This window comes from Salvelinus alpinus, chromosome 27 (genome assembly GCF_045679555.1).
Source record: "Salvelinus alpinus chromosome 27, SLU_Salpinus.1, whole genome shotgun sequence".
NCBI classification, from domain to species: Eukaryota; Metazoa; Chordata; class Actinopteri; order Salmoniformes; family Salmonidae; genus Salvelinus; species Salvelinus alpinus.
Genome location: NC_092112.1, coordinates 45,924,585 through 45,948,757, shown reverse-complemented (window position 1 = coordinate 45,948,757; position 24,173 = coordinate 45,924,585). Strand labels below are relative to the sequence as shown.

Below are 24,173 nucleotides of genomic sequence, written 5' to 3'. Positions count from 1 at the left end.
CCCATTGATTTGTCATGTTTTTTCAGATCCAGTGATCAGATTTTCAGTGTTTTTGCAGGTCCATCTGAACCCTGGCATTATGACGTAACAACCATTCCTGGACCTGACTCCAAAAGTGAGCCACCGATGGACAATACCATAAAACATATTCTATTGATTATGTTTCCTCGTGGCAGAGTCTGCACAAGGCTGACTGATCTATTGATTCTGTTTCCTTGTGGCAGAGTCTTCACAAGGCTGACTGTTCTATTGATTCTGTTTCCTCGTGGCAGAGTCTGCACAGGGCTGACTGTTATATTGATTCTGTTTCCTCGTGGCAGAGTCTGCACGGGGCTGACTGTTATATTGATTCTGTTTCCTCGTGGCAGAGTCTGCACAGGGCTGACTGTTATATTGATTATGTTTCCTTGTGGCTGAGTCTGCACAAGGCTGACTGTTCTATTGATTCTGTTTCCTCGTGGCAGAGTGCACAAGGCTGACTGTTCTATTGATTCTGTTTCCTCGTGGCAGAGTCTGCACAAGGCTGACTGTTCTATTGATTCTGTTTCCTCGTGGCAGAGTCTGCACAAGGCTGACTGTTCAAGGCCCCATATATTGAGAATTATTTTTATATCAAATATCTTTCATAATGTAATAGCTTAATTTGAAACGAACAGATTGACGTGTCAATTGTTGTTTTATGTCAGTTTATAGACCTGATGCCAAGATATTGGGCCATCAAAAACCTGTTCCCAACTGACTTGAATTTGATATGGTGTTGCCATCAAACCTTCTGACTTTAAGTGAAACTGATGATTTTTTTTCGATTCACACTAATCATTTTAAGCCATTTATGATTTTTTAATGGGTGGCAGACAGACAAATTATTTAATCACATTCAGCCTTCTTTATAAAAGTCCACTTTATTTCAGCGGCTTTTAAACTGGCACTAATGGCTCAAATTGCATAGGCATACTTCCTTTTATTTCAGTCAAAATGAAGTCAGTAGAGACAAAGTGAATAGGCAGTAGTAGACATTGCTGCAATAGTCGACATGAGTGTGTGTCCTGGAGGCTAGTGTGACGTTGGTTTCTTCTCTGGTAATAATGGGGGCATGGGAGACCATGAGCTGCAGCATAGTCTGATGACTATCACACACACAGCCTCCCCTAAGTGGTACAGCATGGTCATGCCTGATACACATCAATAGCCCAAGGAATTATGTTGGGAAACATTTCATAATGTGAATTCCCATTTCTCTGATCGCATTTTCAGTTTCTCCTCACATGTTCAGCTCCAAGGCACTTAACCCTAATTGCTCCGGTAAATTGCTCTGGATAAGTGTGTCTGCTAAATGACTCAAATCTAAATGTGACACAAACACACACACATTCTTTCAATTCCACTCAATACAGACAATTAAATTGTGTCACGAATAAAGAATTAAGCCAAGACAACACAAAGTATTATCAATTAAAATGTTTATTATTTTTGGGTTTCAAAGTATATTTTCACATGTAAACTTAATAGACTCCGCACTGTGTTTAAAAAAATTATTTACACTTGCCTAGGATTCTCAACTGCTTGGGTAGAGGGAGGGTTCACTCCCCCGCCTAATGTACCTCACAGGGAATTGTACAGTACATGATCAAACACAAATGTTAAAAAAAAATTATACGCATCTTAGATGTACTCTTTCGTACTATTACTACGACATCAAGTCTCTCAGGGATTTCTCTCTGAGTTCCTATGGCACCTTCCTTCTATTTGTTCTTTCTTTCAAGATATTTTTTTTATTTTTTTGTCCGTGTGTGACTAGCATTGCCTAGAAGAACACTGGAAGATATTCCACAGATCGTGATAAAAAAACACACATTATTTATGGCGCATCCTTAGTCCCACCTTTGTTCAGGCCTTCAGCAAAAACTATGGAAAAAAGAGAACTCATGGCACCATTATGAAACAAGACGGTTACATGCGTAATTGTCAGTGGGCTGGGGTGTGCCGAGACACACTCCCTGGACAGTAGCCCTTCCGCAGGGTCATTGGACAGGGGGCATGGGTCCAGTGTAACGACAGCTTGGGTTGGATATGGGGTTCAGGGTCACGCCCTTCCAGAACAGCAGCTCGTTGTGATAGGAGATACAGAAGACGGCGGCTAAGGTTTGGAAGGGTGTTGAGGCGGTCGAGGGTTAATGGACATAGGGGAGGGGTGGGGCTAGGAGACCCAGTCCTTGACCTCTAGGCCCTTTGTGTGAGCTGGCCTGAGGTGCTATCCTGTTATAATCTCGACCCGGCACAGCCAGAAGAGGACTGGAACCAGAGCCTGGTTCCTCGCTACGTTTCTTTCTAGGTTCATTCCATTCTAGGGCGTTTTTTTTCTAGCCACCGTGCTTCTACATCTGCATTGCTTGCTGTTTGGGGTTTTAGGCTGGGTTTCTGTATAGCACTTTGTGACATCGGCAGATGCTTTATAAAATACATTTGATTGATTGATCCAGTGGGAGGAGGGGGGAAGGTGGATGCAGAGCTAGCAGCAGCCTGGCTTGATCTCAGCAGCCACTGTCTCCTGGTCGAGCTTGATGGGGTCTCCGTTGCTCTCCTCGTATGGGAGGCCCTTGTCGTTCAGCAGGATGTTCTCCACCAGGAACCGAGCTGCCTCGTCCACGTTGATGTTGTCCTGGGAAAAGGTTAAACAACAACAGGCTTAAGGTTAAAGGTCACATCAATTCAATATGAATACAGTTGCTGGGGATATTGGTTTAGGCAGTTACCTAATGAGGAGCAACATTGGTGAAACAGGTTTGGGCACATTCCATTTGTCACACAGAACAATAGTCTATAAAAAAAGATAAACCACTGGTATTTCATCCACCTCTCTCTTCTATGCAAGCACCAGAGGTTGTTTTATCCTCAGTTGTCAACTCAAGAGGACCTTTCCTATAGCCATGGCCCGTGACTAGGCTTCCAACATTTGCAGTCTGGCTAATATTCTTTCATGACTCCGCTAAAGCTCTTCAGACTACTTCATATAGGCAGCTGAGTGGCATCAGAGAGCGGACCTTGAAAACAGCAGCCATCCCTCATTTTGTCATTTCGCACCTCGGCAGCACAGCACAAAGCTGTCATCCCTCGTTTTGGAGAGGTTATGAATATTAATGTGTCTTCTCCAGGCCTCAACTGCTGCTATAAGACATTCACAAAGTGACACTTCAGAGAAACAGCCAGGGCACCTTGGGAGCAGTGAAACTCAGGGTGAGTGTATGACTGGACGACACAAGTGTCTCAAAGCTGCATCAAACAGAAATGAGGGGTCAAATATGATGGCGCATGGCATCAAACACAAAGTCCAATTGTGAATGCAGATGAGATTTGAACTAAATTACTATTTGATAATAAACTGCTCTTTGTGTTGTGCTGTGAGGTCATTACTCCCACAGCAAACAGCTATAGGCTACATCATCATCAGACTTCTGGCATAGGAGGAATCTGGTGTGTGAACAAACAAGGAAATCTAAATCCAATTGAAGTCCAATCCAAAATCAGCAGACACAGTGGATCTCTCAAGGAATGGATAAGGCCACATACACAGTGTACAAAACATTATGAACACCTGCTCTCACCATGAGACTGACCAGGTGAATCCAGGTGAAAGCCATCATCCCTTAATGATGTCACTTGTTAAATCAACTTCAAAAATCAGTGTTGATGAATGGAAGGAGACAGGATAAGAAGCAGTTTTAAGTCTTGATACAATTGACACATGGATTGTGCACGTGTGCCATTCAGAGTGTGAACGGGCAAGACAAAAGATTTAAGTGCCTTTGAATGGGGTATGGTAGTAGGTGCCAGGCGCACCGGTTTGTGTTAAGAACTGCAACGCTGCTGTTTTTTTTTTTTTACACAACAGTTTCCCGTGTCTATCAAGAATGGTCCACGACCCATAGGACATCCAACTAGACACAACTGTGGGAAACATTGGAGTCGACATGGCCCAGCGTCCATGTGGAACGCTTTCGATACCTTGTAGAGTCCATGCCCTGATGAAATGAGGCTGTTCTGAGGGCAAAAGGGGGGTTACAACTCAATATTAGGAAGGTGTTGTTAATGTGTTGTGCACTCAGTGTATAATACACCCTTAACATATGGATTCCCATTCCACCCAGAGGAATGATGCAGGATTTCTATTACGCTCGCAGAGCTGTCCAACGGTCGATATTGAAAGTGACCTGTGACCTCTAGGGACTGTAGCCGGAGGTGTGCTTCTGAACGCTTGGCCACCCTTCACATGGTGATGCCCCCTAACCACACACACACACACACACACACACACACACACACACACACACACACACCTCACGTGAGACGACATTTAGCATGGGTGTTTAGCAGTACAGCACTATGTCAATGAGTCAACTAGATTAAACCTGGATGGCTAATGTAGCCAATGCATTACTGAGCATCAAGTGAAGGGTGAGTATCTTGGGAAAAATGTAAAATTATATTGATTATGAGACTCAAATTTGTCTGGCTCGCTCACTTTGAATGTGCAAACTGGGTGTGTCTATGAATGTGGGGTGGTATATTTTGTCTTGGGTCTATTTTTCCTGGTTGCTACATCTGCTGTGTAGCTGGTCGGTTCCCGAGAGCCAAGCTGTTTTTTCATTATTCCTCAGTATATCAGAAAAATTAGGCCGGGTGAGAAAAACAGACCCAGTTGAGCTCCTCAGAGAGATTTTCATGTGTGTGTGAGAGAGAGAGATTTTCATGTGTGTGAGAGAGAGAGAGAGATTTTCGTGTGTGTGAGAGAGAGACAAAGAGAGAGATATTTCCGTGTGTGTGAGAGAGAGCGACAGAGATTTTCATGTCAGAGTGAAAGAGAAAGCTAGGAGAGAAAAGAGGGGTACCGATAGAGAGAAAGAGGTAATGAGAGAGTGAGAAAGAGAAAGACAGTGAGAGCCGGAAGAAGAGAGTGATATTTTCCTTGAGTCTCATAGTTAAAGAGATGGTTGTCCAATTAAATGGTGCATAGAGCTGGGCAATATGACCAACATATCATAACACAATATTTAAAACAAAATTACGGTATATTTATGAATAATAACAATTCTAAATGTGTTTTATGAGTAGTGCATGACCCTAGGGTGGAAACGCATACATTCTAAGTGATTTCAATGAGTCTTTCACCATTCTGATTGTTTTATACTGTTCAATTCAACCTAAAATAATTTTCTGCATTTTCATACATTTCCTGCGGCACGATATGGGCAAACAATATAGGCCTTGTTTTTAACCAAATGTTGCAATTGCGATTTCACGATTTAGAGCACAACACTTCGGTGAACTGTTGGAATCATGGAAATAATAATTATTCCAAATCTATAGTTAGAATGTTATAGTGGGCACTTTCAATACAGTGTTGTTTGACATGACAATGAATGAAAATGCCATTGTGACAGGGTAGAAACCAAAGTGTTGATAAGTGTTTCCTAGGGGACCCTATAATCTTTGGACACATTGAACATTTTCTCTTAGCTACTTCATGTAGCTAACATATTCTTGCTTTGATTTACAAGATACTGTTACACAAACATGCTGATTTCGGTCTATACCATCACTGGTATTATCAGGACGTATAGCTAATTACATTTTCTCTGACTCAGTACATTTATTAGCTAGCTAGCGATTACCGGCTAACAATTAGCAGCTAACAGAATTTAGGCCCAACTTGCTAGGAAATGACAAACTAGCTGTTGGATGTAAGAAACTAATAGTGTAATTATAGAACACTAGTGGATTTATATTAAAAGGCAAAGTGAAAAAAACATCGTTGTCATCAACATTGTTGCATGTGCTGCATTCACCATGCAGATTGAACGCAAGTGTCTCGTGGTTGAGGAACAACAAATGCACTCATGGAGTGATAGGGGGCAGGGCTAGCTCTGTGTGGAAAGCGGCATGAGAGAGACAGATGACTCAAGTAAACTATTAAAATGGACATTACACATGGGATCTCACATTTAACAAACCTAACATTAATATATATATATATATATATATATATATATATATATATATAAATGTCATGTAAAATCCCAAACTGGTCCGTGCATCAATATCGGTAGATCGTAAAATAGAGTATACTTCCCAGCCCTAGTGGTTCAGCACAAATTAAAACAGACATGTCTATAAAACACACGTGTCGTACTTGCGCACACACAGCTCCATGCCAACCATCTGAGTTACAGCCTCTAATGGAGTCATTTATCTCAGGAACATGTGCTGGTGCATGCTGGGTACTGGCACACCTTCTGTCACTCACATGAACTCACACACACACACACACAGCTGCAAATGATGACAGAAAAGGGAGTTCAGCAGCAGGCACATTTTACATTTGACGAAGCCTGAGATTCCCTGGAGGCTCATGTTTGCCATTCTGTTCAACTGTTAGACAGAAGTGCTCACTGCATACAATCCCACAGAATAACACACACACGCACACACACACACACACCTCAAGGCTCTAAACAGACATATATAAAGTCTTTCCTCGCAATGTAGGTTATGAGGTTATCCTAGAAGAAATAACACAGGAAATCCCATGTGGCTCAGTTGGTAGAGCCCGGTCCTTGCAACGCCACGGTTGTGGGTTTGATTCCCAAGGGGGAACCGGTATGAAAACGTATGCACTCAAGTCGCTCCGGATAAGAGCGTCTGCTAAATTACGAAAATGTCAAATGAAACCAAGTTTTCAAAGCAGGGAACCTTCTACAGTACCTCAGTATTTGACCGTCAAGATGTTGCAACTATATGGATTGTGTCCCATGATTCAACACGTGAGAGCCTACTGTGTAATGAATGTATATGTACGAGGGTGGATTAGCCTGATTCTGCAAGAAGGAATTCACTCCTATAGCAGAGATGGGGCTAAAATAACTGCCACGCTTTCGGTTTCTAGTGGCACACTTAAGCTATAATCAATCAAAGGACATGTCTAAGCACCAACAGGTCTAACAGCTCAGGATTAGAGCTGGGAAACGCTGAGGGTATCATAACCTCAATGCTGATAGGGACACAGAGTGTGTGGGGTTCTAAAGGGTATCCCTGTGAGCTTTCCATGGGCTGGGGAATGGGGATGTCACTGAGATGTGGGTGAGTGTGCCATTATCCAACCAAAACTCTCAACTGTTGAAACACAACCTGCCCAAACACATTGAGTGAATGGTGCTAGTGTGTGGACATGGACACTGCAGGAGATCACGTGTGAGAGTTAACTGTAATTTCCGCAGGGACTAGAGGTGGCATCAGAATTGCAGTGACAAGCAGAAACTTAAAGAACTCCCGGTGAACTGAGACACACACACAGTCCCCAGCTTCATGACAACAGGGCCCCGTTGACCTAATTTTCACATAGATCGGGAGCAATTTCCACACACACAATACTCACAGTGTGTGTTTGTGCATACCAGGGCTTTCCCAGACTAAAAAAAAAATATTGGTCGACCGAGATTCATCCTGTTCTTTTGACCAATCGACCAAATGTTGAAACTTATTTTTCCATATATAGACAGATAGACCCTATGTGTTTAAGAAAATCAACTAAATATGCACTGAGCTTGTCTGATTCTTTATGCACACTGTTTGATTAAATAATTAAGACACACAAATGACTCATTGGTAACAGCGCGATTTTCACACAGTAAGTGCATGTGTGACTGGTGAACGTCGTCTCGCTCTCCTCCCAACTGCAGCGAGAAAGCACCACAGCAAGTGTTTATTAAATAAGTGTACCAGAGAGTCTGTTCTAACGACGAAAAAAAAATATATATACACACAGTTGAAGTAGGAAGATTACATACACCATAGCCAAATACACCTTAGCCAAATACAGTTGAAGTCAGAAGTTTAGTTTACATACACTTAGGTTGGAGTCATTAAAACTCGTTTTTCAACCACTCCAAAAATTTCTTGTAAACAAACTATAGTTTTGGAAAGTCAGTTACGACATTACTGTGTGCATGACACAAGTCATTTTTCCAACAATTGTTTACAGACAGATTATTTCACTTAATCACAATTCCAGTGGGTCAGACGTTTACATACACTAAGTTGACTGTGCCTTTAAACAGATTGGAAAATTCCAGAAAATAATGTCATGGCTTCAGAAGCTTCTGATAGGCTAATTGACATCATTTGAGTCAGATGGAGGTGTACCTGTGGATGTATTTCAAGACCTACCTTCAAATTCAGTGCCTCTTTGCTTGACATCATGGGAAAATCAAAGACCTCAGAAAAAAAAAAGTCTGGTTCATCCTTGGGAGCAATTACCAAACGCCTGAAGGTACCACGTTCATCTGTACAAACAATAGTACGCAAGTACAAACACCATGGGATCACGCAGATGTCATACAGCAAAGGACCTTGTGAAGATGCTGGAGGAAACAGGTACAAAAGTATCTCTATCCACAGTAAAACGAGTCCTATATCGACATAACCTGAAAGGCCGCTCAGCAAGGAAGAAGCCACTGCTCCAAAACCACCATAAAAAAAACAGACTATGGTTTGCAACTGCACATGGGGACAAATATCGTACTTTTTGGAGAAATGTCCTCTGGTCTGATGAAACAAAAATAGAACTGTTTGGCCATAATGACCATCGTTATGTTTGGAGGAAAAAGGGGGAGGCTTGCAAGCCGGAGAACACCATCCCAACCGTGAAGCACGGGGGTGGCAGCATCATGTTGTGGGGGTGCTTTGCTCCAGGAGACTGGTGCATTTCACAAAATAGATGGCATCACGAGGGAGGAAAATGATGTGGATATATTGAAGCAACATATCAAGACATCAGTCAGGAAGTTAAAGCTTGGTCGCAAATGGGTCTTCCAAATGGACAATGACCCCAAGCATACTTCCAAAGTTGTGGCAAAATGGCTTAAGGACAACAAAGTCAAGGTATTGGAGTGGCCATCACAAAGCCCTGACCTCAATCCCATATAAAATCTGTGGGCAGAACTGAAAAAGCGTGTGCGAGCAAGGAGGCCTACAAACCTGACTCAGTTACACCAGCTCTGTCAGGAGGAATGGGCCAAAATTAACCCAACTTATTGTGGGAAGCTTGTGGAAGGCTACCCGAAACGTTTGACCCAAGTTAAACAATTTAAAGGCAATGCTACCAAATTCTAATTGAGTGTATGTAAACTTCTGACACACTGGGAATGTTAAAAGATGAAATAAATAATTCTCTCTACTATTATTCTGACATTTCACATTCTTAAAATAAAGTGGTGATCCTAACTGATCTAAGACGGGGATTTTTACTAGGATGAAATGGAATTGGGAAAAACTGAGTTTAAATGTATTTGGCTAAGGTGAATGTAAACTTCTGACTTCAACTGTATATATGGATGACTTATAAAGCCAGGCCCATTTAATAGTTGGGCTATTGATTATAGACCTAATTAAGATGGAGTCGACCAAACAATCGATCAGTCCACTAATATGGGGTAAACTCTAGTGCATACGTATTGTAATACATATTCCTGTGGTGTCTCTCTATGAAACATAACTGCCACTTAAAACGAGATTCAGTGCCGGTAAGGGTGATGAAGCACCCCCTGAAAAATCTATATAAATATATATATTTATTTTGTACTTTCATTCTGATTTAGAAAAAAAAAACACAAAAAAAACAGAAGTGGGCCTTTAATAGTCCTGTATAAGCGGACCGATATAGCCGTCTGCAGCGCGGGCAAATCCACCCCCCGTTGAAAACATTTGCATATTCGCAGCACCCCACCTCCAAACTACTTCACACAGCTATGATCCCTAATATTATAAATGTCATTCAGAATTTCTCGCTAAAGACCTCACCTAGCAAACTCCAATAAAAGCTCAAAACTGTTCAACAAAAAGAGCCCGTAAACAAAGCAGAGTGTTTTCAGATGAGGATAAGCATTCAATTGAAGGCATTTTAACATATCTTGGAATGGAAATGAAGACAGCAGCCGTTATCGTTGTGATTGTGACCCTGGCTGGAATTGCTTGACTAGCATGCTTCTGTCTCACCTAACGAATAGTCCCCCGAGTGACACAGAGGGATGTGCTTGTGTTTTCCCACTCTGCTTTTTTTCAACAACACAGCACAAATAATTGGATTTCGCAGCACGAGGAGCACTGCTAACTAAGGTTCTGATTTAACTCCCCCAAGTCAGGCCTTAACACTTTTATTACATTACCTTTTCATGCTATTTTTGCCCTCGTTTTGATTTCCATTCATTAATCTATTAATCTGTTTGACGTTGCGCAAAAAAAACGACCAGAAAAACAGAATGTAACGTGTGAAATGTGATTTAAAAATCGGTAAGCCGTGGTGAATCAACCATGCAACTAGACCTGAAAGCACCGGTTTATCCTTAATACGCTGAGGTATGTCAGCCATCTTAAACATGTGGCTTAAAATTGGCAATTTCATGCTACTCTGAGCTGATCTGATTAACAGAGCAAAATGTTTGTCATTGTCTGTTGACAATCCAAGTGTTTTTTTTTATATTTACTGAAAAGCAACCTGTAAAACATTAGGAAATAACTTTACAAACAAAAACCTACATTTACCTTCAGTTCAAGCCGATACAAAAGCCTAATGCACACACTAACTATACTATTATCTGTAGTATGGTTGCAGCAAATGCTTTATGATTAGGGGAGAGCGAATAGCAAAACAGCAAAAGCTACACGCTGTTATAGTCTTATGGTGTAGGCCTAGCGTATGTGTGTGTGTGTGTCTGTCTCTCTCTCACCATGGCCGAGGTCTCGAACCAGCCCAGGAAGCCAGTCTCTTTACAGAAGTTGTCCATGAGGGAAGTGTTTTTGGAGCTCTCTTTCTTCTGGTCACACTTATTGGCAAGCAGCACCGAGGGTATAGGGCTCCCATTGGCCAGTTTCACCTTGCTGTCCAAGTCGTGCTTCCATTTGGACACTGCCTCGAAAGTGGAGCCCCTCGTCACGTCAAACACCACGAATGCCCCCACCGCCTCCTTGTAGTACACCCGCGTCATGTTCCCGAATCGCTCCTGACCTGAATGGGGGACATGAAAGGAATGTGATCCGTAACTCAATGGCACAGTACACAATGCAACCTCGTAGGTCTAGTAGTATCTATGGAGTTAGTAAACAGAATGCGGTTGGTTGAAATGCTCAATGTAGATATTCAGCTACTGCCCAAAAGTAACACATCAGCCAGGGTCCAAGGAAAAACAACACATCTTGATGTACAAAACATTGAAGTAGGCCTATAGGAGAGGGGTGACCGAAGTACGCCTTTGAGTGTTGCTAATGAGACATCAAAGCAGGGCCTGTTCCCTCCGTACTCACACAGGCAGACCTGTGAGAGGATATTCCACTGGTTCCTATAAGCCAGGGAAGTGAGCACACCACAACAAGGACCGGCCCCGATATTACTCCATAAAATATCTCACCAGACTCACATTTGAGACAATTAAAAAGGTACCAGTTTTGGGGAGAATTAGCCCAGTTTACCAATAATGATTTAGACATGGATATCAAACTGAGTGAGGGTTCTCAACAGTGTTTCACAAAGGCAAAAGTCTCTCAGTCAAAGAGAAGTCTTAATAGTCTTGATGCAGCATTTAAAGTGTAAGAGTGGTATTTTTTTCCCTTCATTGTGGTTCCCCTTCCCCACCAAATATGATGAAAACGGATCTTGACCCACTTTTTCCTCACTCTAATCCAAAAAGACAAGCCTAGAAAGAAATCTGCCTCCTCGATAATGAACCCATTCTCTCTAGAAATCTCGAGTGATGCTTTGAAGTCAAAGCAAGGGGAATTACCACTGAGATCTGGGGTGCCACTTTCAACTAAAAATGTTGTTACCAAATCGATAACGGAATCCCCCCCCCCCCCCCCCCCCAAAAAACTGAATTTCGGCAATTGCATTGTCTAGGACGGGAAATGATATTCGTCACAAACCACAGTTGGGTTCACAAGTTTGGACAGTGCAGAACAGCACAGTACAACACGGAAAAGTAGAGTATAGTTCATTACAGTACAAAACAGAGTAAACGTAGAGTTCAGTACAGTACATAGTAGAGGACACTAGAGTTGAGTATAATACAATGTACTCCACTGTACTGTACTCTGAGCTTTACTGTGCTGTACTTTGATGCCCAAACTTCTGAAACATAGAAGTCTATGCTAGGTTCAGATTTGGTCCGGTCCAACCAAATATGGTCTTGTTTGGGGTAAGAGCTCATTAGAATAATAGCCAGTGAGTAGGATAATAGAATAATACCCAAAGATGCAAAGGAGGATATTGTATATTTATACCTTTGTGTACCTATTTAGGTTACATCACCATGAAGAGAATGACATTCATATTATTATCTGTGTAGGACAGATCAGGGACCCATGATGAAATTCCGTTACCGCGATTCCGTTACCGGGTGTAAATCCACTCACTTACTGTAATTCAATAACCAAAAGAGATTATTTCAAAGTCAATGTGTCATATCATAGCTGAGCCCCCATTCTTTCTGCATACATCGTTGAGTTTTTGGAAAACGTGACACAAAAAAACTGAGGGAGATGTTACCAACATTATATTACCAAACTTTGCATCTGCATTCTAACAGATGTGTTTTTGTCAAATGTTCTGTGTAAATTGTTAAAAGTACAGTAATACTTGTGCATAGAGTCGTACGGTTTGTTAAACTTTGAAATCAATGGTTTTCATTTACAACTGCGACCTGGCCAAGATAAAGCAAAGCAGTGCGACAAAAACAACAGAGTTACACATAAACAAAACGTAGTCAATAACACAATCGAAAAATCTATCATCTATACATGATGTCAAACGGCAGCCAAGCATCATTTATCATGTCACCTGAATAAGATCCTTGATATTAAATGAAAAGGAGCATCAAGCTCATCACTGCAGTTTTGCCCCCCTGTGAAAAACATCATAACTTATTTCATCTGTAGCCTAATAAAAACGTCATGCTTCCCCGAGTCATAGTAGGAGACTACAGAACATATCGATATGATGGTTATTATATCAATATTTGCGTAAAAAAGGCATTTCCACCACCATTTATCGCATAATTAATTTTACCGACAACTAAACATCCCACCGTCTAATGTATTTTTGACTGGAACATTTACCGACAAATTTGCTGTTTTCCATCGGGTATGACATTTTTTATCAAACATGTACTTTACTCGCATAAAAAAGGTTGGATGGAAACCTGCTTACTGATATTGAACCGCCAAACAAGTGCCTGTTGCATTGATTTCATTGATTAAGAATTCGCACAGGTAGTCAATAATACGAGGATGAGGGTCCAATGCTCAATGTCGACTGAAGCTTGCAGATCAAAATCCTATCTAAAATCACCCATTCTGTTCCTTCCTTAATTTCAACGTATACCTCAAATACAACTAAAACTGCAAATTCTATTTGACAAGTTAAATAGAATGGGTATCATGCTTTAAAGCATTTCATCTGTATGTCTGGCAATTTGGTGGGAAAATTCCAACACAATTGACCCAAACAATTTTACATTTCCCTGAAAGGTCCATTGAATTACAGTAATGAGCACTGGACAAAAACCTTGAGAGGAACCAGATTCTGGTGGAGCCCCATCTTCCAAAAATAATTCCCAGGACAAGAGTTTATAGAACCTTCAAGACTGCTGAGGTCAAGCAACCAGTGAGTGACTGTTCGCAGAGGCGTATCTCAATTAAGGTGAATCTTTAGGTCGGGGGTTCAATGGGAAGACCCCTTGCTGGGATCACACCCAGCCAGCCAGCCAGGCTTCTAGACCATCACTTCAGTTTTCCACTGAAAGGGTTTCAGTTACAACAGAAATGGATGTGGTTACAGCACACTTCATCCAATTAAATATAACTAATTAGGAGTAGCTCACCTCACATTACAGCACCAGTATGCACTGCAGCCAAGTTAAACACGGAATACAGAGAGCAGTTTCAGGAACTTTGATGGCAGTTTTTCCCCCTGAAGGTATACTTCATTATAGGTACTTTACCCAGCCATGTATGGAAACTGAGCGGCTCGTTGCAGTGCGGCTGTAGGCGAGGGAGTGAATACACTGAGGAGCCTACAGACCTGCTCAGTAATTGCTCCTAATTGAGGGTCTAAATTTAGTCGGTTTAACCCCAGGTGAATTCACTGGGGACACGGCACAGTAGGAAGGAGAGACGATTGGTTGAAATAAGGCTTTCATTTCCAGGCCTTTTGGTGCCCAGAGATTCATTAGAAGAAGTCTTAGAAGAAATAAAAAACCCAGAAAAAAGAACCTGACTTTAAAATGTTTTCCCAGACATATTTCTTGGCTTTCAATCAACAGGCTCCACACAGAAACACTTAAGGCTCAGGCTCAGTCTGACATTTGCGGGAAAATGGTTTCCAGTATGAATCGAATTAACTGGGTAGTCAATGGAGTCAAATATTGACAGAACAAGTGCTCGGATATTTTCAAAATGTCAGCTATTTGTTGATGAGAGACGAAAGAGGAATGGTAAATGAAGATTTTCTGAAAAATCTTCTGAGGACAACACATTGAGTGGCGTTCACAAAGCTGAAAACCACATTAGTCTGAATACAGTGAATAAATAGAGAGACACAAGGCCAGTTGCAGGGAACATTATCCAGTCATGAGTTTCATAACATCGTAATTGATTTCTGCACAGTGGTGAGAAGAGGAAGAAAGATGAAGTGAGCTTAGAGAGTTTCACTCCCTGGTCCTCACTCCCAACCTGGAAACAGGTTCGCATACTGTACATACCGAACTTTAAAAAGTCCGTTTTCACTATAAATCAACACGATGCCGGCAAAACTAAGGTTGTTGTCGGTCCATTTCCGGCATGGGCCACACGTACTGGTTATGTTGACAATGACATGAATTCTGGAGTTACTCTGGATAGGAGCATCCTTGTGGTAATGAAACTAATAAGTAGCTCGGCTATTAGGTTGTGTTAGCCAATGATTTCACCTGTAGACATAATAAGCTCCGATGTATTGGAAGCCATTGGAAATTGATCTCTTCACTGACATCCTAAAATAAGATGGTGAGCTTAGGGCTGAATATTCAGTGCTACTCAGATGGTGTGTGGTCGATAAGTGAGCGTTGCTATGCTGTAGGAGTAGCCCTCACCTTCCCAGGGGAAACAGAATGAGTCGAAACGCTTCTTAGGCTGCGTCTAACACAGGCAGCTCAATTCTGATATTTTCCCCCACTAATTAGTCTTTTGACCAATCACGTCAGATCTTTTCACATCAGCTATTTTTCAGAGCTGATCTGAATGGTCAAAATACCAATTAGTGAGAAAAAAAAAGACGTGTAAACACAGCCATAGAGATTGATTAAATGGATCAATTAGCCCAGTACACACACACACACACACACACACATTACCGTGCACACAGGCACACACAGGCATGTGTACAGCATAGTGATGATTGTGGTTTGTGCTGAGATGTTCGGCCATTAGAGCCATGATGAGGTTCAATGGTTAGACAACAGACGGCTTGTTATCTATTCTACTGTAACTTCCAAGGCAGTCTCGAAAGAAGGTCTAACCCCCGATGGCACAACCTCGATGTAGGCAGCGATTCAACATTGTTAAGGAAGAACAGGATAACACAGTGAGCTTATGGGGAGAAATACGAGTCATGTGCTGTAATTGAGAAATTCTGTAACCTAATTAGCATTCCGACGAAGGGTATGAGTGTCTCACGGTGCAGGCTACCGTAATGAGCCGGAGACTGTAACGACAATAAGGAGTCAGGACAGGTTGGCCATTTACGGGTAAACATGGTTTGTTTTTGTGTGTGAGATTCTCATATCCTTTTCTAATCACTTCCTGAAGTGGAATGCCAAGTCTGTAAAACTAGAATATTTACAAAAACTGGGAGGAGAGACGATCATTAGGGAATTCCAGTACATTTACAACTTGGCTTTCCACATTATTAATATAAAACCCCAAACAAAATAAAATAGGAAGTATTGCTTAAGACCCTGTGAGACCACTATCAATGAACTGTAGGCAATGTTACTCCAAGTAACTTACCAATGACTTTCATTGAATATATTTTAAATGCCTTTAGTGTACAGCGATCCATATTGCTATTCCGAGAGGGAAAGTCATCTTTTCTACAGATACATAATGGTTAGGGTGTCCATCTCTCCTCCCCTTGATCCTTGTGGGAGTTGTCTATGAAAGTGGGAAGAACAGATGGAAACACTGAGAAAAGAGAGAAACTCTTCATCATCCCGTGCCCTAGCAACCCGAGTTTCCTCTACGGTCTCTGTCGAGATGCTATCTGTGGGTGGGTTGCCATGGAAACTATCCAAGCTAGACGTGGCAGCGGCAACGAAGGCACTGGCAGTCTCACCAGTCGGTTGTTAAGAGGCTTAGGGCTGTGAACCAACCTCCACAGAAGTCCACAGAAATGCTGGCCTAACGTTTCTCTGGCGGAGATACAGTAAATATGGTGGTCATTACGAGACAGCTAGGGCCAATAGAAGTTTGCATCATGCAGAGTGAGTGGCAAAGGAGAATCTGGAAAACAAAGAATATGAACATTGCCACATAATCAAATACTCTAAAAGGGTATTGATGGACCCTTGATGGACTATCCCCAATCTTCCTCTGTTTCACCCCTTCCCCCATTATTGATTTCCTTTCTTACCTCCCCCTCTAGAGAAACAGTGAGGTAGATCCTTGGCAAAAGGTGCTGGCTTACTTACTCCACTACCACCCCATGGTTGTAATCATCCTGTCCATGGCTCAGACAAGCCCAGATGAGGGCAGCTATTCTGGACCAGAGGGGGCGGCGAGGCCCAGGCCTCACGCTGACTTCCAACGTACATCCATTTTTCCACTAGGCCCTGATTACTATCATTCCATCCGAGATTGTAATCATTATGGGCGAGTAAGGACGACATTGCCTCTACGTTGGTTGGTCCTTATCGTTGCCATGAGGACAAGCCCACCCACTTATTCTGCACGATTAAAAAGGCTTAAAGAAGAACTGAACTCGTGAACCAACTTCTCGTTGAAAACGGCATATGTGACATCGATATTAGTCAGAAACAATTATTCCAGTGACAAAATTGACTAAATGTGCAAGTAGGTACATTTTGGTCATAAAGTCAGTATCTTCCAAAACGTAGTTTTGTGAGATTTAAATACAAGAGTTTGTCAGGACTTGAGGGCTGGATTTTGATTTCGACAATGCCCACTAATACAGGATAAACAGCTGCGGTGGATGCACTCCAATCATACCACAGGACACACTGACAGTGAGAACAACCTGCCCAGCAGATCAGATTTCATAAAACCAGTGCTTAATCTGAGCCAGATCCTGCACCTTTTAGTTTTGGACTGTTTCCTTCCGGAACCTATTTGCCACGATCTGGTACCTATATCATGTAATAAAAACAAATATCTTCACTGTTTGTAAAAATTTGAATAAAAGCGAGTTAATACGAGTCGCCTCTGTAATTCTCCTGCCACCTCAAAAAACGTCATGTGAAAACGTGCTGGACATTCTATGAATTGATTCATTTTGGGCTGGCCCGAGTTGATGGTTTGCGCAACATTGTATCCTCGGGACCAACGCGTGTGCCTGTGTCTCTCACAGAACGAGAATGGGATTCACTTCCTAGGATTTCTCTTCCACTCTGTGCTCTGATAAACACAAGCCTCCGACTCAGCGTTACACTTCATGTACTGACATAGAATCACATCCCGCGGGACGGGTGCTGGAGGTGCTGCAGCATCCCTGACAAATTGAAATAAATGTGCCAAAGTTACAGAATTACCGCTGTCTGTTCAGAAATAATTCACAATACTACAGTAGGAGTAAGCCTATATTTTAGCCACAGAAGATCAATAGCTTTTTTTTTTTCATTTTTAAATGCCTAGCTGTGGATTGTTAAGCCCGATCACAAGGCATAGCCGACAGTCGGGAACGTGCGGCAAATCTGTCAGTGAACAGCATTCAGCCTAAACAGGCCTTTTGCAATATTTCAAATACAATCGTGGGAAAACACAGGTTGGAAAGCAAATGGCTCCTGCTAAAAAGAGAATTCTCTAAATCAGTCTGTAGACTACCAACATATGTCATCAACTTCCAAATAGTCGAACAGCATCGCCGGTAAGTGAGTTTCACATCATTGGTTGAGTCAATGTAACAAGCATTTTTAGGACTATAATTTCCTCCTCATATTGTAGCCTACAATATGTGCCTCCACACACCTAGGCTATTGACGGATTCAAGACATGGTCGTTTTTATTGATCTCAGAATCGGTTTGTCAGTGTCAAAGTAGCCTGTCATTTCGATCACTTTGTGCGTGACTAAAAAAGATTCAGCTAAAGTCTCCAGTCGTGTAAAATGACACAGAATGGCATGAAATGTGTTATAAAAAGGCAGCATTTTTCCCGGACCCTAGGCTGCAAAAAAAATTATCCATGTGTGCAACTTCTGCAAGCAACTCCATTCTACTGCTCTATGCCACTATGGAAATGTAATGCAATTCTTTATTTTAAAGATTTTCCGGTACCTAAGAGCCCCCAGGTAGCCCCCCTCTCACGCTCCCTTTTTGTTCCGGCACCTCCTAACAGATTAAGCACTGCATAAGACAACATGTTACACATTGTTTTACTTGAGAAATACTGCACCTAAAACATTATAGCTAGATGTCAAATGGCGTGAGTAAAAACCTCGCCTGCAAAATCGCATTTTAATGACAGATTTCTTCTCTTAGATTCATTCTGATTATTTTCAGGAAGTGATATTGGCTTTGTTCCTATTGTGTCTCATGGGGTGACAAATATCAGTAACTGCCACATCGAACCACATAACAGAAAAACACATGCGAAATCTTTAAAGACTGGTCTTAATGACTTGGCAATACACCTCTCACTTTCTGTCTGTTTCACTCCATTATTCCTTCTCTTCTCTGACTCCTTGTCATCCTCACCGTCTCCAGCCTTGGTGTACAGGTGTGAATGATGAGTGTATCTGTGTGTGGGAGGGTGTGTGTATATTGTGTGTCATCCCCCTGTGGGTGTGAGAGTGTGTGTTTTCTCTCACAGCGTCTCTAGCAATGACATCAGTAAATGTGAATGAGGAACTGTGTGTTTGTGTGTTTTGCCCTCACAGCTCCTCTGGTAGAGTGCAATCCGGCTGTGAGAGACACTGTACCAGAGGAGGCTGGTGGGATGAGTTACAGGAGGACGGGCTCATTGTAATGGCTGGAATAGAATGAATGGTATCAAACACATTCAACATATGAAAGCCACGTTTCCCTCCGTTCCATTTTTTACAACGAGCCAGTCCTCCTATAGCTCCCCACACCAGCCTCCCCTGCACTGTACCATACCCACGTCGGTGTGTATCTCAACGCTGTCCCACTCTCTCTTTCTCAGCTGGCATGCGTATGATAGGGAGTCAACTGTGTGGAGGATCCTCAGAGGAAGAAGGGGAGGACCATCCTCCTCAGTAAATTTCATAAAAATAAGAATAGTTAAACATTAAAAGATTATCCTTTTTAAATAAAACTATACTAAATATATTCGCGTCACCAAATAACTGATTACAGTAGCCTCAAATAATGTTTAACAGTAGCCTCAACAGCACTCTATAGGGTAAAACCATGGTGGACAGCTAGTTTCCATCCTCCTCTGGGTACATTGACTTGAATACAAAACCTAGGAGGCTCGTGGTTCTCACCCCCTTCCATAGACTTACAAAGTAATGACGACAACTTCCGGAGGACATCCTCCAACCTATCCATCAGAGCTCTTGTAGAATGAACTGACACATTGTCCACCCAATCAAAGGATCAGCATAAGCTACAGCTAGCTAGCACTGAATAATTGACCCAAAGAGAGAGAAAGACAAGATAATGTCTTAAAACAATTAAGGAGAAGCAAGAGAGATAGCTGGCTATGTTTCATAGTATTTTTCTTTCTCACTTTCACTTACAGTTGAAGTCAGAAGTTTACATACACTTAGGTTGGAGTCATTAAAACTTGTTTTTCCAACCACTCCACAAATTTCTTGTTAACAAACTATAGTTTTGGAAAGTCGGTTGGGACATCTACTTTGTGCGTGACACAAGTAATTTTTCCAGCAATTGTTTACAGACAGATTATTTCACTTATAATTCACTGTATCACAATTCCAGCGGGTCAGAAGTTTCTATTTAGCTAGCATGCTGTTGCTAGCTAATTTGTCCTGGGCTATAAACATTAAGTTGTCATTTTACCTGAAATGCACAAGGTCCTCTACTCCGACAATTAATCCACACATAAAACGGTCAACCAAAGAATTTCTAGTCATCTCTCCTCCTTCTAGGCTTTTCTTCTCTTGACTTTATGTTGCGATTGGCAACTTTCATAAATTAGGTGCATTACGGCCACCGACCTTGTTCGTCTTTCAGTCACCCACGTGGGTATAACCAATGAGGATGGCACGTGGGTAACTGCTTCTATAAACCAATGAGGAGATGGGAGAGACAGGACTTGCAGCTCGATCTGCGTCACAAGTAGAACTGACTTCTGTTTTAGCCCTTGGCAAGGCAGACGCTTGTTGGTGCAATAATTGAATAATGATATTTTGCAACGCTCGCGCACGCAACACGAGCAGTGTAGTCATCCTGTTAGTTGACTGAGCCTTTAAACAGCTTGGAAAATTCCAGAAAATTATGTCATGGCTTTAGAAGCTTCTGATAGGCTAATTGACATAATTTGAGTCAATTGGAGGTGTACCTGTGGATGTATTTCAAGGCCTACCTTCAAACTCAGTGCCTCTTTGCTTGACATCATGGGAAAATCAAAAGAAATCAGCCAAGACCTCAGAATTTTTTTTTTGAGACCTCCACAAGTCTGTTTCATCCAATAGTACGCAAGTATAAACACCATGGGACCACGCAGCCGTCATACCGCTAAGGAAGGAGACGCGTTCTGTCTCCTAGAGATGAACGTACTTTTGTGCGAAAAGTGCAAAACAATCCCAAAACAACAGCAAAGTACCTTGTGAAGATGCTGGAGGAAACAGGTACAAATGTATCTATATCCACAGTAAAACAAGTCCTATATCGACATAACCTGAAAGGCCGCTCAGCAAGGAAGAAGCCACTGCTCCAAAACCGCCATAAAAAAAGCCAGACTGCGGTTTGCAACTGCACATGGGGACAAAGATCGTACTTTTTGGAGAAATATCCTCTGGTCTGATGAAACAAAAATAGAACTGTTTGGCCATAATGACTATCGTTATGTTTGGAGGGAAAAGGGGGAGGCTTGTAAGCCGAAGAACACCATCCCAACCGTGAAGCACAGGGGTGGAAGCATCATGTTGTGGGGGTGCTTTGCAGGCAGGAGGGACTGGTGCACTTCACAAAATAGATGGCATTATGATGAGTGAAAATTATGTGGATATATTGAAGCTACATCTCAAGACATCAGTCAGGAAGTTAAAGCTTGGTCGGAAATGGATCTTCCAAATGGACAATGACCCCAAGCATACTTCCAAAGTTGTGGCAAAATGGCTTAAGGAAAACAAAGTCAAGGTATTGGAGTGGCCATCATAAAGCCCTGACCTCAATCCTATAGAAAAGTTGTGGGCAGAACTGAAAAAGCATGTGCGAGCAAGGAGGTTTAGAAACCTGACTCAGTTACACCAGCTCTGTCAGGAGGAATGGGTCAAAATTCACCCAACTTATTGTGGGAAGCTCGTAGAAGGCTACCCAAAATGTTTGTCCCAAGTTAAACAATTTAAAGGCAATGCTACCAAATACTAATTGAGTGAATGTAAACTGCTGACCCACTGGGAATGTGATGAAATAAATAAAAGCTGAAATAAACATTCTCTATTATTATTATTATTCTGACATTTCACATTCTTAAAATAAAGTGGTGATCCTAACTGACCTAAGACAGGGAATTTTTACTAGGTTTAAATGTCAGCAACTGTGAAAAACTGAGTTTAAATGTAATTGGCTAAGGTGTATGTAAACTTCTGACTTCAACTTTAGCTAGCGAATGCAGCTAGCTAGTTTAGCCTACGCAAACACAAATCCAATCAAATTTTGGCTCAAACAGAGAAGGTTGCTATGTTGGCTATGGCTATCGAACACTGGCACTCTTCCAAGTCAAGGTAAGCTTTTGGTTTTGTTAATATATTGCCACCGGGCCCCGCCGGTGTAACAGCTAAACTGCTTGCTAACTCTACTGCATCATTGTAGCGGGTTTACCAACGCATTCGTTCTATTAGCTATGTTGACTATGGCGTTAGCTAATGTGGTGACAACGATGTAGACTGTGTGTAGTGGTTATCGGTTATGATATGAAGGTTTGGGTTGGAAAGGTTTTTGTGCCTGGTCACAGACAATTGACATGTTGTGCACTGAAGTCTTCAAGCAAAGGGAAAAGGTGAGAGGAGAGCACGTAGATGCAATATATAATTACGCAATGAGCAAAATGATCATGCTGTTTGTATGTGGCTGCTATGAAAGTGAACTGTGTTTGAGTGTGATCAAGGGTGTACTGTAGGCTACTCATTCCACCGATTCTGTTGATAAACGTTTCTTAAAACGGAACGGGATAAACATATCTGAATTTGTCCAATAGGAACTCTCGTTTGCAATTGTTGGACTAATGATTACACCCTAGATCAGCTAGATGCAGAAAAGAGAGTGCAAGGCGATATTGAATGTGTCACTGTCTGTCACCTTGATTGATCAAATTTCTCTTCAAATGTGCACCTATGTTGTATACTTTCAATTCATAGGCTAGGTTGTAGCAACATCATGATGGGTATAGGGAAAATGAGAGCATTAATGTAGTAGCCTAAACCTATCGATGTTACATTGAGCTGGGTGAATGGAATATGAATGAGTCATCCAATATGCTGTAGTAGAAAGACAATGCTCATAAAAAATAGCATCACCGACCAGCGACGGGCTGGCAAGCATGACTTAGTTTGGAAAACATCCCACAAACTAGATTGTAGGCTATTATTGAGAGACAGTAGGGCAGGCGTTCTTTCTGGTCTGGCATAACCAACTGTAACTCAACATGTAGGGATGAGATGCCAATGACAATGGACTGACGTTCGATTCTCGACAGACTCACTTCCCACGGGGCGGGTGATCGAGCGACCCCCACATTACCTACATTGTTTTATGTTGGTTACCCTGATCATAACACCGGGGGAAACAACAGACCAAACCGGTATTTTCACATAAATATGCACGTGCCCCTGTGTACATAGTATGAAGCCCACGTATGTAAAAAAATAAATATATACATAATTACTATTGTGCTAACAACATTATTTGCTGTGCAGTCGCGTAAACACGTGTGCAATTCAAAGCTTCCCCTCTAGAATTGCGCAGTCACCACACTCGAGCACTTTTCAGAAAGTGGACAGGCTACTTTCACCAAACAATGCATAGCATAGGGTAAGCCCATTTGTAGCATCTCAATAGTCTTGATATATAGAAAATGTGCATCCATCTGTCTTACCTGCGATATCCCATAGTTGTAACCTCACCAGCGTGTTGCTGTCCCAGTTGATAACTTTGAGCGCAAAATCGACCCCAATAGTCGCTCTGTAGTGTTGGGAGAATAACTGATGGACGTATCTTTTGATGATGCTGGTTTTCCCCACACCTAACTCTCCGATGACAAGGACTTTAAACAAGTATTCCTTGCACTCCGATACCGATCCGCCTGCCATAGTCTGAAAGTCCGAATGACTTTCTCAAATTCAACACCTTGTTTTTCTCTCACACGATGAGGCAATGGGAAACTGTTTCTGTGCTGTTTGGAAATATGGTAACTAACTACATTAGAAAGTGCTCTACTTCCCCTCCTACTACTTGTTCAAAAACACTTATCATATGACACGGTGTCATAAGACCCGGAAATGTCTAGTGTCCAAGTAAAAAATAAATAAAAAATTGCCTCCTCCTCCTGCGTTTACAAACAACAAATGTGCTAATAATGCACATTTGATAAGCAATCAATACTTTAAAATAAATTGTAGGGCCTATTTGGACCAAATTAATTCCAAAATTGAGCAGGGCTGTCAATTCAACGTACCCCTTAACCCCTATAAATTAAAGCATTAGGAAATCATCCA

General features: G+C 41.8%; 1 protein-coding gene across 1 annotated transcript; it reads right to left on the bottom strand.

The window, feature by feature from the left end:
- Positions 1 to 1,443: 1,443 nt before the first annotated feature.
- On the bottom strand, positions 1,444 to 24,158 carry LOC139556653 (ras-related protein Rab-32-like). The gene is made up of 3 exons (XM_071370865.1): positions 23,555 to 24,158; positions 10,779 to 11,056; positions 1,444 to 2,659 (listed from the first exon to the last, which is right to left on the bottom strand). Exons 1-3 carry the CDS (start codon positions 23,766 to 23,768, stop codon positions 2,510 to 2,512), a joined length of 642 nt encoding a protein of 213 aa, XP_071226966.1. The 5' UTR covers positions 23,769 to 24,158; the 3' UTR covers positions 1,444 to 2,509.
- Between the last annotated feature and the right edge of the window lie 15 nt (positions 24,159 to 24,173).

What these genes read in the sequence shown, in the direction of transcription:
- LOC139556653 (XM_071370865.1), bottom strand. Translation starts at nt 23,768, where the DNA reads ATGGCAGGCGGATCGGTATCGGAGTGCAAGGAATACTTGTTTAAAGTC. An exon ending in ACAACTATGGGATATCGCAG is followed by an intron (nt 11,057 to 23,554) that starts GTAAGACAGATG and finishes TCCCCCATTCAG; the next exon opens with GTCAGGAGCGATTCGGGAAC. An exon ending in GGTTCGAGACCTCGGCCATG is followed by an intron (nt 2,660 to 10,778) that starts GTGAGAGAGAGA and finishes ACCTTTTCCCAG; the next exon opens with GACAACATCAACGTGGACGA.